This window comes from Solanum stenotomum, chromosome 11 (assembly GCF_019186545.1).
Source record: "Solanum stenotomum isolate F172 chromosome 11, ASM1918654v1, whole genome shotgun sequence".
Lineage (NCBI taxonomy): Eukaryota > Viridiplantae > Streptophyta > Magnoliopsida > Solanales > Solanaceae > Solanum > Solanum stenotomum.
Window position 1 is genome coordinate 53,502,596 of NC_064292.1, and position 19,514 is coordinate 53,522,109.

Here is a 19,514-nt window from a genome sequence, read left to right on the forward strand (position 1 = left end):
TAATGACGATTTTCAATAATATCTGTAAAATCTCGAAGTTTACTAGACGAAATTTGACCAAAAATGAAAAGTTTGGACCTTTTTCTTGTTCTTCTTCATTTGGGAAAGAATATGAGCATCTAATCAAAAACCATAAAACCATAGGTGGGGTCCATGACCATTTGACGAGTTCTCATAATTCTATTTTAATTTTCTTCCTCTATTTAAATCGAATGTTCTAATAACTCGTGAGCGTTCTAGTATAAATGTTGTTTGCTTCTCAAAAAAAAAAATTATATGGCTCGAACCTGAAATCTTTCAACTATTTCATATAATCAAAATCAATCGATTTCTATCTTTACATTTCAACATACAAAAAATACATACCATCAATCAACTTCATTTAAAATTTATACATATATTAGTACACTTTTGTGTAGAAAAGAAAAATTACAACAAGCTTAATTAGACTGGAAATTAAATTAATGCACAAAATTTCAATATAAAATATCCAATATTCTTGTTTTTTTTTCGTCATCATAATACTTTAGCAAAATTGGTCGCTAATTCTATGAAGTCAAGTGACCAACATCGTCCCATTTCCTTACATGCATTGAAGCCTTCTCTGCCTGCATTTCCAACAAAAAAAAAATTACTATTAAATCGCTTAAAAAATAACTATATGTATACGATCAAAAAACAAGGTAAGGTGCCTTTGGACTTTATTCACACTTAAACATCGTATGCTTGCGTCGATAGATACTTAAAGGGTGATAGAGAATGTTTTACTCCCGATAAAGTAAAAAATTTCAATGTGAATTCAAATTAGTTAGATTCTCAAAAATGATATTAAACATCGAATGAGAAATAAGAGACAAAAAATGTTACCTCTTTAGTCCAATCACATCTAATAATGATTATAGCCAATATCAAAGTTTGAACTGCAGTTCCACCAAAGATCATTCCACCCCATATTCCCTATAAAATAAAACATTTCCATTAGCTTAAATTCACATTTAATTTCTAGTTAATATTTACCATTGAAAAAAATATTCAAATTAGATATATTCATTTTCAAAAACTTAAATTCCATGTTTACCAATTTATGAAGCACAAAAACCATTTGGTAGAAAGAATTTGTACAATGACGAGAATTACAACATATTCAGTGTAGTTTTATAGAGAGAGTCTAGAAAGGGTCGAGTGTACATTGACCTTGTCCCTACCTCGTGAAAGTAGAGAGACAAATTTCGACTTGAGTAATGCACACCGAAACGTAAAATTAAAGGGTATATGAGGAACATACCATGACACCATAGTGGAAACCCCAGCCCATAATAAAGCCCAAAGGGACTCCAAGTAAATAATAACAGCCCAAATTTATATATGCGACATATGCTTGCCATCCAGATCCAACAGCAACCCCTGTTAATATCCAAACATAAATTGAAAAAAAATAAAAATCAAGAAAATAGACATAAAAATTGTTTAATAAATTCAGAATTTAACGTCAGTGAGTTCTGAATGAGTATGATTTAATTCATGTATACAATTTAATCCCTCCCACCCCCTTATATATAATTCGATCTAAAGGTAATAAATTCAGTCAAACTCGTACAAAATAGTCTAATATCACTGAATATGGTCACAGGCAAAATCTATAAGTCATGAGTTCAAGCGGTAGAAAAAATCACTAATGCTTGCATTAGGATAGACTGTCGACATCTCATCTGAGTTGCATCCCTTTTATCAAGTATTTCAATCACACTTGCAGAACATAATCCTAAATCCGTCTTTGATCACCGATTTAACTAACATAACCCTAATCCTAAAGGTAATGAATTCAGTCAAACTCGTATAACATAGTTTGATACCACTGACTATCATCAGGGACACAAAATCTAGAGTCAGTGGGATTGAAAAGGAAGCCTTGGAGCAATGTAACCTTCATGTGACCTATGCGCCATGAGTTCGACTGTCTACATCAAAAATCCTAAATTGCGTCCCATTCCTCATAATATAATCTTAAATTCGTCTCTGATCACTACTCTAACTAACATAACTTTAAAATGAACAAAAATAATAATAAAATAGTATCAATTTTTTTATAAAATTTACCTGAGAGGATGGGTTGAACACTGTTGAGTAGAACAGTGAAAGCTAATAGAATAGCTAGTTTATGAACAGCTTCAAGAACAGGTTTGCTAGTTGAGAAAATTAGGGCAAATTCATTGTGGAAAAATATGAGCAAAATCCAAAAGAATAATCCAATGATTGTTGATTGTATCACTGCTACTGCTGTTGCAAATTTTGCCCCTCTTCCATTTCCAGCTCCCAACTCATTTGCTACCCTTACTCTGCATCAAACAGGTTCAACTGAATTCAGTATTCTCGACATCAAATATATAAATGTATTATGTATGTGAGAGAAATTAAATCATGCATTAAGTGTCAAACTATAATAAATTAAATGATGATTGAATTCATTGAATTGAAATCTTAGATCCATCTCTATATATGGTATACCGATGATCACATCGTATAGTCAAAATCGTGCTTGAGACTCATCAATGAATTTATTCATCTGTGAGTATAGGCGGAGTTAGGATTTTAAGCTTATGGCTTCAGGATCTCACTTCAAAAGGAACTGGAATTATCTATGAACTTTGTTGCTAAATTACTTCGTAGTTAACATAATTTTTGAATAATCCATTTAGCGACAGATTTTGATATTTAGCTATAGATATAATTTGTTTATTGTTAATTTATGCTTCTTTAGTAGTGTTCTAGTCCTATAAAGTTACTGGATTAAAGATTAATAATTCATACATATTTAACGAACTTTTCAATTCAAATACAAATATAAAATTTAGATCAAAATTACGAGTCTAAAATTGGTCGCATTTGTCACCATGTGCTAGCTCCGTCTTGGTGGAGAGAAGATCAAAGTGAAAATGACATATAATTGAACGTTCAAAAGTGAAAATATAGTTGTCGTTTAAAGATGAAAAATGTATTTTGGATCAAACCAAGTATTAATAATAGTAGGGACATTTTTTACCAACTAGTATTAATTTCACATAATTTGAAGATATTTTTTATCCTATTCCGTTTAATATATTTTTATTTTTCTCTTTCCTTCTCCTAATTAGGTAATCATTCAAAAATCATGTGCACTTTGGACAAAATTCTAATTTTGACTTTAATTACAATATTCGTAAGTAAAAGTGAATCAATAGCTAAAATTTAGAACTTGTGGATTTTAAATTTGTCACCAAATTTATAGTCATCATAATTATTGAATTCACGATTATATATATAATATAACATAGTCATGGTGGCTTCTTTTATCCTATTTCTCAATCAAATGTAAGATGTAACCAATAACAACCACATATTTTCATAAATTATTTAAATAAAAGAAAAATAAATAAATTATTTAAATGGAAGAATAAAACTTGAACATACCCAGCTCCAGCAAAGAATCCAAAAGGAATCATCAGTTCCCAGCTATTTATATTCATGCTGCAAGAATTAAAATAAAAATAAAAATAAGACAATGACATATATATAGAATTAATATTTTTGTGTTGGGACAGTTTTTAGAAAATAAACTTAGTCATTTTCTTTTCTTTTTTGTAATAATTAATTATTATGTTCTTGTATATGACAAGTTGAAAAATACTTGGCCATTAAATTTGACTGAGATAGAACTATGAGACTTGTCATCTTAATATTCAATAGTGTCAAAGTAAATGATAATGACAAGATAACAAAAGTTAAATTTTTTTTGGGTACATTTGTTAAATTTAAATTTGTAGTGTATCATTAATAGTTATAGTCATTGGCGTAGCCATATACAATGAATCGTTGTTAGTAGAACGTCTTTCGTTAAAAATATATATATATTGAATATTAAATATTTTTAGTGAAAATTTTGTTTCGTTGTTGATTATAGTGTTAAACGAACATGTAAAAGATAGAATGATGAACCATGCAACTAATTAATACAATTATCATTATCAGTATAATTTATTGGTTCACTAGTATACCTTTTTTTTGTTTAAAAAAAGTGTGATTAAGAAGAGTTAAGTTTAATTACCAGATGGATAATGCATCCAAAGCAATTTTAGCATTCTCCAAATTACCAGTCATCACAATTAGCACCTTGTAGTACCAGTTCTCCAAGCTGTTCCATTTACAACAAAATAATAATAATTAAACCATTAAGCATAATAAATAAATTATGATAATCTGATGTTTCAAGTTCGAGTCATAAATATATATACAAGGAACTCTTTTGCCTTGAAGTGAAATTTCGTGACATATCTTGGAGTTCTCATGTGGAATCTGAAACTCCATAACAATGACTACTTGGCTTAACCATTAAAAGATAGCCGCTATCATAGGTCCCAAACTTCAGTAGTGAAATTCCTTGACATGTCCTAAAGTTCACATATATGGAATCTAAAACTCCGTCACATTGATTAATTGACTGTCTTTGAAAATAGCCACTATCATAGCGTTTCAAACTCCGTAAGTGAAATTCCATGACATGTCCAGGAATTCACACATGAAATCTGAAACTCAGTCACATTGATCAATTGACTCTGTCTTTAAAAAATAGCCACTATCATTAAATTTCAAACTCCATAAGTGAAATTCCATGACATGTCTTGAAATTCACATGTGGAATCTGAAACTCCGTCACAATGATTATTTGACTCTATCTTTAGAAAATAGCCATTAACATTAAATTCCAAATTCCATAAGTGAAGTTCCATGACATGTCCTGAAATTCACAGATAGAATCTGAAACTCCGTCATAGTGATTATTAGACTTTGTCTTTAAAAAATAGCCAGTGTCACAAAATTCCAAATTCCATAAGTGAAATTCCATGATATGCCCTGGAGTAATTCACATGTGGAATCTGAAACTCCATGACAGTAACTATTACTATTTACAAATTTAGCCAAAGATAGAAATTGTTACCATAGCATGACCCCAGAAGAAGCAGAAAGTTTGAAGAAGTCCCAAAGTCCAGAAAAAGCCTCCATACTAAATCCATTCCAAGAAAGTGGACATCCACCACAAGTAGTATAACAAAACAACACCAAAAACACCAACCACCAAGATAAATTCAAAGTAAATGTTGTCCCAATAATTCCCAATTGAAACTTGTACACAATAAGCCAACTTATCAACACATGGACTATAAAAGCCACAAAATTAGCCCAAGCAATCACATTGTTTTTCAATTGACTTTGCAAGAACCTTTGCAATGGAAATTGAAATGCAAAGCAAAAGTGTAATGGTATAAAGGCTAAAACTACAACTCCAGAGAGTTGTGAGACATCTTTTGGTTGCCCTAAAAATATCAAGACTGGTGTTGCAAAGAAAAATATTGGTAACATTATGATGCTACATAACAAGAGTACTATCCATGAACGTTGCAAATATACACCTAACATGTAGTATTTTTTAGCACCAAATGCTTGTCCACATAGTGTTTCCAATGCACTTGCCATACCTAGCTGCATAATAATATAATTTTTGTTAATCACTATAATAACGACGAATAATAATAACTGCGCTTCAATCCTAAGCAAAATAGGGTTGGTTATTAGAGGCAGAGTTGTGTGTAATAATGAAAGGAGTTCAATTGAATCCCTCGAAAGGACGGTTATTGAAAGATAGTATATATAGCTCATGTAAGAGCAAATAGTAATAATTGTGTTTCAATTCCCAAAGCAAATTAGGGTCTCAAATTAGACACTACTAGAAATAAAAGGTTTTTCATCAACGAAAAATTTATATCATAAAACATAAATTTTCCACCTATTTCTTATTGAACTAGATCATTGGGAAAACGTGTGGTGGGAAACAAATCTTGTTGAAAAATTGAAGAACTTCAATGGAAAATTTTCTTACTGATTCAATCAATATGTTATTGGAAAATAGCCGATGAACATTTTCTCGCGTGTAATGAAAGGAGTTTAATCAAATTCCTAACAAGTACGATTATAGAAAGATTGTACATAGCTCATGTTACAACAAACAATAATAACTATGTCCCAATCCTAAGCAAATTAGGATCGGCTAAGGGGAAGAGCTACATATAACGAAAGGGTTCAGTTGAATCTTTCGTTGAAAAATTATATCGTAAAACATTATTTTTATGCAATACATACTTAAAAAGAAAATATTGGAATTTCCTAGACATAAGTGGTCCAAGAATATATTTTTTTAGGTTGCGTTCGAATACCAAAAAATTGACACTTTTGCATTTTTCAAAGAAAACTCATACATACACACATATCAATACTTCCAACTATAGAATTGAAACGTAGTTGATTGATTGATTGACTGATTCAGTAAAAACACGTTATAAACGAGGGAAAACGACATACCATGAGTCCGAAATCGAAACCAAGAACAACATTGCTAGCAATGGACATAGCTGCAAGTTCAAGATCACCAAGATGGCCAGCAAAAGCTTGAGTAATAACAAACATCGAATAAGAGACTATTCTACTAAAGATGGCTGGCCCAACTATGTGCCATAGCTTCTTTGTTTCTATCCAAAATCTTAAACCAAAACTTTGATCATTTAGTTCTAAATAATTATTACTATTATTTGTGGAAACATAATCTAATAAGGGCACTTTATTTTCTTCTATTAATTTCCCATTGCTAGACATTTTTTTCTTTATTCTCTCTCGTTAGGCAAAAGAAGAGAGAGAGAGAGAAAAGATGAGGAAATGATAGCAAGAGGAATTCATTTGTGTTGATAATGATTATATATATATAGTAGTCTACAAGGAGAACTCAAAAGAAAAAACAACTTATAATTAATAAAAATAATATAAGAAAATTAAAATTGAAATTTTCTTCTTATTTATTGTCTATTCTTGGAGTAATCATTTGTTCCTTTGTCTTTTTTACCTTTGGTCTTTTAAGGGGTTGGTGGAAAAATTACACCAGCTTACGGCGGACATGATTACAAATAGAAATATATAAATATCGAGAATAATTAGGTAAAATATTAGTAGGTTGAGTGTTGTCTAGTAACTGTTATATAATTGATTGTTGGGAAGTATAACTGCAAATCTTTGCTTTCCATTGAAATGCTGAAGAACCTGCAATAAACACCTTCGCTTTCTGCATAATTCTTTACTGAACTTATCAGCTGTAGTTGTAACTTATATATATATATATATTATTATTAATATTACTCTTCTTTTATAGTATTTTTTGAATTTCTTCATTATTTTCTGCATGACTATCTTCGCTATCGTATTTGTGTTAGATAGTTATTTTGATATATTTTATTTGAGTCATGAATCTATTGAAAACGATGTATTAATCTTTACAAAATAGAAATAAAGCTATATACACAGCTATAAATTTACTCTACTATCAAATATAATTTAAACTCTGAATCTGTCTCGATAAGTCGACATAAGTTGTACGTAAGTATGAAGTTCACGATTGGACGATTGGGATCAAGAAATCAAGGTGTCCACATATTTTTGGAAGATAGCACATCAATTTTGACAAGTGGTATATGACGGTTCATCCCTTTTTATTCATTTATAAAATATTATAATCATTTTTTTTCTGTGGTGAGTTCACAAGATGATGTTTCTTTCTATCCACGTCTTTTTTTTTTTTACCAGATTTATAAAAACAAGACACCAAATAAGACCAAAAGGATATCTACCTTAAAAAATAGTAGAAATATAAAGAAATTCATTAAATATTTATAAATTATTAAATCAATTTTTAGTAACTTAAAAAAAATTGAAATCTTAAATCTACATGTTTTAGATTTTGATTTCGCCTCTGAATTTATCAAGGTATTTTATGTAGAATATGAAACTTCGTAAGTCGTAATAATATGACTATTTTTCAAGCATGTGATCGAAATGTGATATTATTTATGCAAAATTATTTAGTACTTGAATAACTCACTTCCAAATCTACTATCAAATTACCTCTTTATTTTTTTATTTCTTTTCGAAAGGGTCAGATATATTAATAGACACTTAAAGTCAACATCAATTTTAGGATTAACATTTCAAGACAAAAATATTTCCAAAAACTGCTTGTATTATTTTTTTCGTGCATTTTTAAACATAAAACTTTAAAGTTATAAATTCATATTTATTTTTTTCATACATTTTTATACATAAAATTATGCTCTACTAGGAAAAGTATCAAGTTCAATTGAATCGTATGTTCATACGCCTCTACTAACAATAATATAGAATCAATCAGAGCCAGATATAAAATATATCATATTTAAAATTATAACAGTGACGAAAATACAATAGATTGATATATATATATGAACATCATGAGTTATTCCGTGATAAAACCGTCTCATCCAAAAAAATCGAGTCAGCTTTTTTAACAATTTCAAAGAGAATTTTGCAGGGATAATAGCTATCTCTTTGGTTCAAAAATGAAAGACAAATATTTGCCATTAAAATGGACCTATCATATAATTTTGATATAATTAACCATATGGATTAAAAACGTTATAGATTTCGAGTTGATAAATGGATGGCCAAATATTTTATTTTTGAATCGTAACAACATTGTGGGGTCCCCATTACCTCAGAATACAGAACACTTGGTACATATTTTGCTAGTGATGTAATTGCTTACGTGTTATTACGATATTTACGTGAACTAATTATAAATCAGTATCATATAAAAAAATTAACGTTGAAAATAATTGATTTCGATAGGTAAAAGGAGGATAAAATTACATTATTTCAATATATATTATGAATATTTTTTACTATTTTATGTATATATTATTGTTGTGGATCTCGTGTCACATGATTTTTAGATAGTATAATGAATATATTTCACAACTAGAAATAAAGATTTATTACTTCAAATTAATTAGAAATTTGTGTTATATAATATTATTTTTTCACTCAGTTTTCACTGAATCAACTCACTGAAAAAATGCATGATGAAAAACAAGTTATCACTGAAATAATGAGAAGCTTCTCAAATTTTCTATATAATTTTTTTCACACCGATTCAATCCAAATATATGTGCGAATAGAAACATAACGTTCTTCGGTAAGAAATTAATTGGAACAGTAATCCATTGGTAACAGGGAATGACTATAACGATTATTTTAGAAATTGCGCTTCACCAGCATAACCTTTTATACATTTAATATAGTTTAATATATAACAATAGTCTATTTATATTTCTTAATCAATTATAAATTCTATTAATTAGTTCTCTAATCACATGTATCTAGTTCTTTTTCGGGAAAATTGTATGAAATAGCAAACTATTAATTCAAATTAAATGTTATTGCCATAGTTTATTTTAATTGTAATTCGCAGCAAACATCCCCATTTTTTTGTCATCTGATTTGGTATACAATTAGTCATTTTCGATATATAATTAGCCATTTTATACATTTCGATACAAAATGTATAAAATGCGTTTGTGTTTGTATAAAGCGAGAGAAAAGTGTATATGCAAATACAAATACATATATTTTCGTCATATACACTTATAATTATATAAATATAGATCTTATTATATAAATTACAATGTATAAATGAATTTATACAAAACTGAACAATTTGTATAGAATTGGATGTTTGTAGCGAATTATACAAATCAAAAGCCATAGCAAACATAAAATTTACTATGGAGCACAATTATGCAAACTATAGCTATAACATATAAATATAATTTTTATGTTTGTTATATGTAAAAGTTGTTCTTGTTTTTCATAGTTGCATATTATTGACCAAAAGGGGTCAATTTCCTTGTTTCCCAAGGGAAAGACCAAATTATTCCAACAATATATTTTTTCAATATTAAATATATGTAATTAATATGCAGATCTATTTTAGCCTCTTTTATTTTTTTTGGTCCAATTATTTAGTAGTCTCTTTATTTTTTTGGTCCAAATATTTAGTAGCCTCTCTTTTTTTGGGTCCAATTATTTAGTAGCCTTTTTTCATATTTTTCGCATTTAGCTTTAGAGAGTTAAATTATATAAAATTTAAATGATATTTTTTTAAAAAAAATTTTATCATGTTGATATAAAAAAAATATTTACAATTTTTTTTATATAAGTTTTGAGTATTTAAGTTTTAATTTTAAAATACTAAACTAATCTAATTTACTTTAATTTTTAAAATTAGTTAAATTAACTATCAAGAAATGAAAGAACAACACCAATAACATATTTACTGTAATTCTGCAAATAGGGTCTGAAGGAAGTGATGTGTACACAACTTTACCTCTACCTTATAAAGGTAGAACGATTGTATCCAATAGACTATAATTACAACATAGGAGTTAGGGGGCACAATCCGTAAAAGCCTTTCTAATTGCCTCCGCCCTATCTCTCTTAATTAAAGCTATATATAGATTCTTTCCTGTGTCAAGAAATCGTATGCTAATATATATATTTTTTTCCTTAACCAATCGATTTTTTTTGAAGAAGGTATGTTAAAATGTGATAAGTATTTTAAGACGAAAAAATAGTCAACAATTTAAGTAAGCATTAAAAAAAAGTCCTAGTACGAAAGGGACCCCATTGACAGATGTAATGTACCCATGTTTTTAATTAGAGAAAAAAATATCATTATAGTTGAGTCACCTTTGAGTGAACCCAAAGTATATAAGATGAAATTAACCCATGACTTTAATTATTTGGGGGCCAAGAATTTATTTAGACTCATGTGCATGAGCAAATTCGTCAGCAATGAGGTCTTCAATTTTTTTTTCTCACAAGCCAAAAGAAAATACAAAGAAGCAAACTCAGAATTTGAACATTTTGGTTATAAATATATGTATGTAGTAATTTTTAATGCATATATAATTAGTGACAGATTTTTATTAAAGAGTTTTAAAATAAATGTAGTGTATAAAGTTTAAATTTAGAACCTTAAGATGAATTTCATTCCCTTAAATTAGTGAGTCAATCTTTAATCTTATATTAAAGAAATTCATATAATCTAAATATATGCGTAAAAGTAAAAAAATATTACCTTATATGTACGGGAAATAATTGCTAGATAAATATCATGACAACCTCCTAGATCCTCCCCTCTATATGAGGTCTGAAATTGTTTTTTATTAAGTTTATATGAATCCATGTTGCATGCTGCCAACAAAAACAAATCAAATCAAATCAAATAAATAAATAAATAAAAAGTGGAAGTTATTATTTTTTTTTCTTGGATTTTTTAACTTTATTAGGTAAAGATCATGTATTTTGTGCATGAAGTTCCTGGCTAGTGCCTAGAAGTCAAGAGGTTAATAATTAAAGGAAAAAAGACAAATCAGCTTTTCGATATTAGAAGAATAAGGAAATTGTGAAGTGATTCTTGTGGCTTAAATTATTCTTGAATAGTCAATTTTCTCTTATTAGTCAGAGAAATCTTTGTCTTAATTCTCTGTCAAAAAAATAATGTATGGTTTATATGATAAAATATTAGTAGTTCATATTCGTATTCGAGCTCGATTATTTTGAATTTGTGCTATGCAGAACTCCATTCGGGGGAAAGCGCTTTGTATCAATGATTTTTTCATATATAGGATTCGAACTTGAAACCTCTGATTAAGGAAGGAGCAGTCATTAAAGAGAAGCATTTCTTTACACGTATATAGATGTAAATGTTCAATTAGAGATAGATCTAGAATTTGAAGTTTATAAATTTAAATTTATAATTTGCTACAATGTCTATGTCAATAATTACGACATGATTAAAATATCGAAGTCATCATAGAGAAGAGTGTCATCAAATTTTCTAATAAAAGACTTGTGGCAATTTAAAAATCAAATTCAAGCATACTTGGAAAGCACTTGCATCGAGGATGTAGCAACAATAAGTATAGACCATCAACATGTATTATTGAGCAAAGTGTACAAATATTTGATTTTGACGTCGTTATTTAATTTGTGACTATTTTTTATAAAAGAAAAACTACGCATATATGACTATCTTCAAATATACGGTGTTCAAAGTTAGTCTTAACAAAATCTAATTCAATTTTTGAATTTGAAGTTTCATATAAATTAAGTTTAGGTACATATGATTGAAGTTCAGTCAATTTTGCTTGAATTTCAACTAGGTTAAAATTTGATCCTTTTTTCCTTATTCCACTTTTACTTTAACTTAGAGTCGTATATGGCTAAAGTTCAACTGACTGAACTTCGTCATATATACGACTGAAGTTAATCCATTTTTATAAACAAGATTGAACATCAGTCATATATAACTTGAGATACTGCATATATGAGGTGATATACGTGCAAAAAAGTTTAAAAGAAGAATACATATTAAATGCCGGTATCAAAATAGACTGCCTCGTGAAACTTTTACTGTATTGTTGATGAACTCTGGGTCCAGTACAGATATTACTCAATCGGCCCAATCCTTTTTAAGTTACAATTGGGCTATTCAACTAATAATGAAATATTTAAAAAATAGCCAACTTTGAAAAAACTGGCTCATATTTCCACAAGTAGCTAAGTTTTCCATGAAATATTTGACAAATAGACACTTTAAAATTTGGAACTCTATTATGTTGTATTGAAGTTTCATATGCTTCATTAGCTATGTTTATTTTGCTATTGTGTTGTCGATATTCTCAATTCATTTTTCCTTTGGTTATATTGTTTTTAAGCAGAAAGTCTATCGAAAACAACCTAATTCTCTGTGCGCTATATAGGTAAAAGTTAAGTTTACGCACATAGATCCTACCTTTTTTAGACCCCTCTTATTGAATTACATCGAATATATTTGTAGATATCACCTCATTTGCAAAAATCGTTTACAACTAATACCACTTAAAAGCAAGAGCAAAGCCACCTTAGTTGAAGGGTGATCCGGTGCATACAAATTATGTGTGTACATGAGCTAGATATTAGTATTACTTATTATAATTATATATTTTATTTTTGCATATTCTTATTATAATTGAGAAAAAAAAGTTACACACTTCGTTAAATTCCTGACTAGAAAAACTTTCAATAATTTAAAGATGGCATCTTGATCTTTTGGTTCCTTAATAAGTGGGAAGATGGAAGACAGAAAAACAATTCTCACATACATGCATGTATTATGGTTGTAGCATTAAAAGATTCTTATTCTGTGGAATTTTTGCTATTTTTCCAAGGAAGGAATCATCATGTTTTCTACTATTAGAGATCTCGAATTCGAATTCTAACTATGATATTTCTTTTAATAGGGAACACTTTTTTTCGAGTGGGATCCTACGTGATGTAAATTCAAAATAGTTGAGCTTTGTCAGACACACATGAGAAATTAAAAAGAAAATGTTTTCTATAACCTAGCTCAACCTTCTTTGTTTGGATAAAACGGTTTCAGGATTTAAATTTAAATTTATGAATTTTTACACTAATTCAGTTTAAATTTTTAAAAAATCTTATTTTAGAGATTACGCTGAATATGTCATTATTATTATTGGATCTCTAACAACTTTTGTTTATAGGGAAACAAACAACCAAGCAAAACGAGTACTCTTTTTTTTTTTCTTCATAATTTACTAAAGTTAACTTAATAGAAATGTACGACTTTTGAGATTCATAATTATTTTTTATATTTTCTTTTGAAAATGCCAGTCCATTAAAAAACACCAATTTGCATTAATTTATTTGCTAACAAACAAAATTACAAAAACCTTTAAATATATTTAGTTGGTAATTATCGGCGCTTCATGTGCGAAGTTTGCTGACAAAATTGACTTTAACGTTCCAAAGTCTACGATTTGCTCTAATTACCTTTCAAATAAAAAAAAATTACACACTTAATTACTCAAATATGAAGCTTACAAAATTGAGATACTTAAGATGTACTTCTGACCATAACTCATTATTAAATCGCATGTAAACATTAAGTTAAAAAGCAAATATAGCTTTTCTTCGTTGCCGTTAAATTTACATAATTAAAATTATATTGACATTAAATAAACATAACTTTTTTATAGACGTTCAATTTACATGTGTTAAGTACATAATTAACGTTCCTTCGTAAATCTCCGAATTCCACCCTAAGTTAAGGTTGTATTGACATCAAGCGAAACATCAAGCGTGTTGACTCCCCATGCAACCTTGCTTCATGTAATGTTGTTAATTATTATATTTTTTGTTTTTAGTTTTGTCTTAATAATGTAACATATTTTTTTTTATTACTTCATGTAATATTGCTAATTATTATATTTTTTGTTTTTAATTTAGTCTATGTAACATATTTTTATTTTTATTAATAAAAGTATAACATTTATATTTAAATATAATTTCATTTTAATTTCTTTTATATAAATAATTTATAACCACCCACCCCATATTGGAAGGGAGAGAGTAGTAGTTATATGCTTTTTTTTGTTCCCTGATTCGCGTCGAAAAATTCCACATTTAAGAGTAAAACACTCCTAACAAAGGCGATTTCATACCCAAGAAGGTTCGAACCCAAAACTTTTTGATTAAGAATGAAGGAGTACTTACCACTCTACCACAACTCTCTGGCTGGTTATATGCTTCTAAGTTAATTGCAATTCTCCCCTAAGATCTAAGTTTAATCCAACCAATATAATTAAAGCAATTTTATAAGTTGAGTCTAAGAAGTACATACATAAGTGAAGTCTGAATAAAATAAAATATATACGAATCTTATCTTATCAAAAGTATATATTTATATATAATTAGAAATGCAAAATAATTAAGTGATTGAAAATACTCATAACAAAAAGAATAAAAACTCAAATTTATTTCACTTGAAATGTACATAGGGATGATGAATGATTCACTCTAAAATGAAAAATATAATTAACAAAAAAAAAAAAACCCACAATGTACCAAACAAATAAATCACAAAAGTAATTAAAAAGATAAGTATTACAAAACAGATCTCGTCCGTCCATCAAAAGAACAAAACACGTGTTAGTACACGTGTCGCCTCTACATCAAAGCAGCAGCGATGATAACGCCAGCGAATGCAGCACCGCCAATGACGGCTCTACTAGCGGCGTTAGGCGACGACGGCGTGTTGTCGGCTGAAGGCTGATCCGCCGGTGCACTACCTGTAGGAGTAGGCGCCGGTGGTGAAACAGCTCCGGCGCCAGCCGGAGATGGAGATGGAGAGGTTGCGGAAGCCGCCGGAGATGGAGTCGGTGAAGTAGTGGGAGCGGTAGACGGTGCCGGAGTTGGAGTTGGAGATGGAGTTGGAGTTGCGGTCGGCGGAGCTAATACCGGTGCCGGCGCCGGAGTTGGAGTTGCTGCCGGAGAAATTTTTGGGGCCGGAGCTGGAGATTGAGCTATGGAAGAAGCAGCAAAAAAGGCTAAGAAAAGAAAAACTCTGAAATAAGAAGCCATTTTTTTGCTCTGTTTTTCTCTCTTTTTTGGCTGAAAAATGAATAGAAAAGAGACTGTGAAGAGGAAATATATATAAGGAGGAGAAAGAGAAAAAAAGAAGGTTCCTTTGATGGAAATATTCGTATTGAGATCGATTAAATTTGAAATCACGGATTTATAGAGTTTGGGACTATGTTTCTAATGTAGCGAAAGTTTCGTAGTTTATATCTAATGTTTGATATTTATATTTGAATCTGATTAAATTTAAATTCATACATTACAAGATTCATTTTTTGAGGATCACATTTTCCAATAGTTAAGATCCGATAAAATTCGAAAACTCTAATAAAGAATAAGTCATTATAATTACCCCAAGAAAAATCAAGTTGGTCTTGGAGGAAAATATTTGTATAATATAATTATTTTTATAATCAATTGTTTAGTTTAAAATACAGATATAATATAGGTGTATGTCTGTTGGTAATGGTATAGTATAATGCATTAGTGTGCATGGACAGCTAAAAATGACTCATAATTCAACACCTAAATTTGTGGTGGATGTTATTTGTTTGCTCTCGATCAAAAGTCTCGATTTTAAATTCTCAATACAAAATATTAAATATTTAAAATAAAAAAGGATTCATAATCACAAGTTGATTGTGTGGTTAATGTTAGAATTTAGAATAAATTTATATTATATTTAAGTTAATATAATTAAGTCAATTTTACTTTAAAATATAAATACAATATTTTTGAGAACAAAACAAAACTTTACAACTATGCAACACCTAACCTTTTTTTAATTTCATTTTTCAAAGCTCTTTCTCAGAAACTTGTTGGAACAAACTTTTACACCCCCAAAAGTTTTTAGCATATTTATGGCAAATATAATTGTCAGAGGAATATGGTTCTTCTCATATCTTATCAATGAAATAATTAGATGAGAATAATAATTTTGAGATAAATTATTTAAAAAAATATTTACTTGAAAAAGTGGTTATTTTTTCAAATTTGAAAAATTTAACTCAAATTGTTCGAAAAAATTGACTATAATATATTATTGAACTAAAATCGTATGAAGATATTCTTATCAGGTTTAATATCGTTACTTTGTTATGTCCATACTTATCTTACTAATCATTCACTTTAAAGTTAGTTGTTAGTCTGGAACAATATAAAAATATTCTAACATGATATACTATTTTCTGTTTTAACTCAATTTGATGTGTTTTTTATTTCGAAACATCTCACATATATAACCAAATATATATATTTTTTTTTTGAAAAAACATGGCTTGGGACCATATTATTTTTCTTTCGTGAAAATGCACCAAAAAGCCACCAAAGAAAATGAAACAATTAGGTGGTCATTTTCCTCATGTTAAGTAAAATGTCATTATCTTCTTAGTTGTAATTTACTTGTATTTATATTTTTCTCAATCATTTGTCCAACTTATTTTCATATTTATCTATTCTTAACGTTAACCTTTCAAAATCATACTAATCCGTTCATTTCAATAACTAATTAATTTTAATTAACAAATAACAAATGACATATAGATATAATATGATGATAATGATCAATAGGTGATTATATGTGTTTTCCTCCTTTCACGCAATTTCTCATTCGAGCAAGAGACATTTTTATAAGATAAAGATAAGATAAGATAATAAAGACGAAAATAAATTTGTTGTTAAATTTAGCTAAATAGCGATGTCGCACAACTAAGTTAGTACGTGTGTCATGAGAAATCCTTCTTCATACAAGTTCTTCAATACTCATTTTAGGACCTTTAATTAATTCAAAAAATTCATCAACGGGGAAAAATATTTTTTTCCATTCGCATGACTCGTACTAAAATCGCTTGAAAAAAAATTCAAAACCATCATAAATCTAATGAGTCAGACCAATAAATTTTAGATACCGAGCCACTTTTAATATTTTTTAAGTTGATATCAACACCAAGACCTAATTCCAACCAACATTAGCGTGGTCGGCAAATTTCTATTCTCAAAATCTAAGTTTCAACACTCAATACTACTCTATTAATCTCAAATAATTTAATTTGATTCTAATTTATGCTAATTATATCCTCCAAATTAATGCCTAATTAGTGTTACAATACGTGGTAAGTACTTATTCCATCATTTTCAATCAAAATTCTAATTTAGTTGTCATCATTTTAGATTTCACGTTTCTTAATAAATTAGGTAAGTTACCATTATACCCTTATTTAGTGTTCTCTTAAAGTTAATTTTTCAATCAATGAATATGTTAATTTATTTTGATTAATTAATTTGATCAATGATAATTAATTACTTATTTATGCTTTGGTTTTGTAAAATAACAAATATTAAGGAACATCTATTTTTTGTAAGGACGACATATAAATAAGAACGGGAGAGTACTAAAGAACATCTATTTTAATAAGAATAACATGTAAATAGGAACAAAGGGAGTATAATCAAATTATTGTTTGCATTAATGTTTACTACGACTTATTACTTCATCGGCTTTGTTTATCTTCATATCTTGCTGCTTTACTGTCATTATTTTGCGTTGTTTATAATTCAATTAAGTCAAAAATCTATAAAAAATAATCTTCCTATCATCAAGATAGATAACGTTTATATATATCCTATCCTTCCAGATCCCACGGTTGTATCTTAGTGTTGTGTGGATGAAATGCTTAATCTTTCTTTAGTGTTAGAATACGTGGCAAGTAATTATTTGATCAAATTTAAGCCAAACTTTAATTAATATCTGCATTATTTTCTTAATGTGGGACCAAACGATGAGGGAGACATATTAACTTTGGCATATAAAATTATTTTATATTATATCTTCCCTCAGTGTGGTTTGCTTAGCTGTATTATATAGCCGTTTAGCAGATAGGAAATTTTAAACTATTTTTTTTAAAAAAATTCTATTAAATTAAGCAAAATATTTTAATTTCATAATGTGTTGCTGTCGGTGCTCTGAACATTAAAATTTTAATTAATTAAAATATGCATTTTTTAATTTTATATCCGTTTGATTGTTAATACTCTTAAATTTAATTATACTTATTAATTATTCAACCATTAATTATTAAAAATTTAGATTATTATTTTATATTTGAGATTAATATATTTCTATATTCAAATAATAACGTATTATCTACACAAAAAATATCAAAAAACACTTATTTTAATTAATTAAAAATTAAATATGATAAATCATATATCAAGAAAAGGATATTACTCTTATTTAGAAGTGAGAGTTGGAAAGGACCAACATTGCATTAATACTCTTGTACAACATGCATACAATTTTGTACATTAACTTTTCACTGCATTAATTAGTTGTACAATGTGCAAAAACAATTGTACATTAATAGAAGGACTAACATCAAGGACTAGCATTGCAATTATTATTATTACTCATTAGTCCTTATTAGAATTATTATTATTACTCATTAGTCCTTATTAGAATTATTATTATTACTCATTTGGCTTCATCTACTTCTACTTTTTCTACACATATTTTTCTTTAATAAAATAATTATTGCCTCCATTTTTTTTTTAATTTTTAAAATTTATTTTTAATTTTAAAACATTGGAAATTTTATGTTAAAAATTTAAATAATAGAAAAAATGATTTATTTAACTTTTATCATCATCAATACAACTAATAATATTACAATAAGTTATATTATTATTGTATGATATCTTCAAATAAGTTAAAATATATTTGCTAATAACAAATTCTTCCATTTCATGAAGTTCATCCTTTAATATATAATATATATTTCGGTCTACCATTCTCCTTAAATGTCTAAGAAATATCTCATAATGTCAAATAAGACTGTAATACTCTCTCTGTCCCTAATTACTTCTCCACTTTTAAATTTACACATTTATTAAGAAATCAATTAATGACATAGTCAGTTTATCATTTTACCCCTATTAATTATGAAGTAGATGAAAAGTTCTGCAATTTTCAAAGTAATTGGTCATTTAATTGAGGGTATAATAGGTAAAAAAATATTCTTTCTTGATTTGTCAAAATGGACAAGTAATTAGAGACAACTATAAAAGGAAAAGTAAACAAGTAATTAGGGACAGAGGGAGTACTAAACAAATGCATCAACAAATGAAATTTATATTAAAAATATATT

The 19,514-nt window shown here is 28.2% G+C and overlaps 3 protein-coding genes across 3 annotated transcripts in view; all 3 read right to left on the minus strand.

Moving 5' to 3' along the window:
• The window catches only part of LOC125845221 (histone H3.3), a 202,057-nt gene that overhangs the window by 142,107 nt on the left and 40,436 nt on the right, over window positions 1-19,514 (minus strand). The window lies entirely within an intron of this gene.
• Window positions 360-6,760, minus strand: LOC125845199 (protein DETOXIFICATION 27-like). Its single transcript, XM_049524653.1, has 8 exons — window positions 6,391-6,760; window positions 4,973-5,514; window positions 4,082-4,168; window positions 3,448-3,504; window positions 2,098-2,336; window positions 1,286-1,404; window positions 868-957; window positions 360-608 (listed from the first exon to the last, which is right to left on the minus strand). Exons 1-8 carry the CDS (start codon window positions 6,679-6,681, stop codon window positions 549-551), a joined length of 1,485 nt encoding a protein of 494 aa, XP_049380610.1. The 5' UTR covers window positions 6,682-6,760; the 3' UTR covers window positions 360-548.
• Window positions 14,744-15,432, minus strand: LOC125845220 (uncharacterized). The gene has a single exon (XM_049524679.1). It carries the CDS (start codon window positions 15,373-15,375, stop codon window positions 14,962-14,964), a length of 414 nt encoding a protein of 137 aa, XP_049380636.1. The 5' UTR covers window positions 15,376-15,432; the 3' UTR covers window positions 14,744-14,961.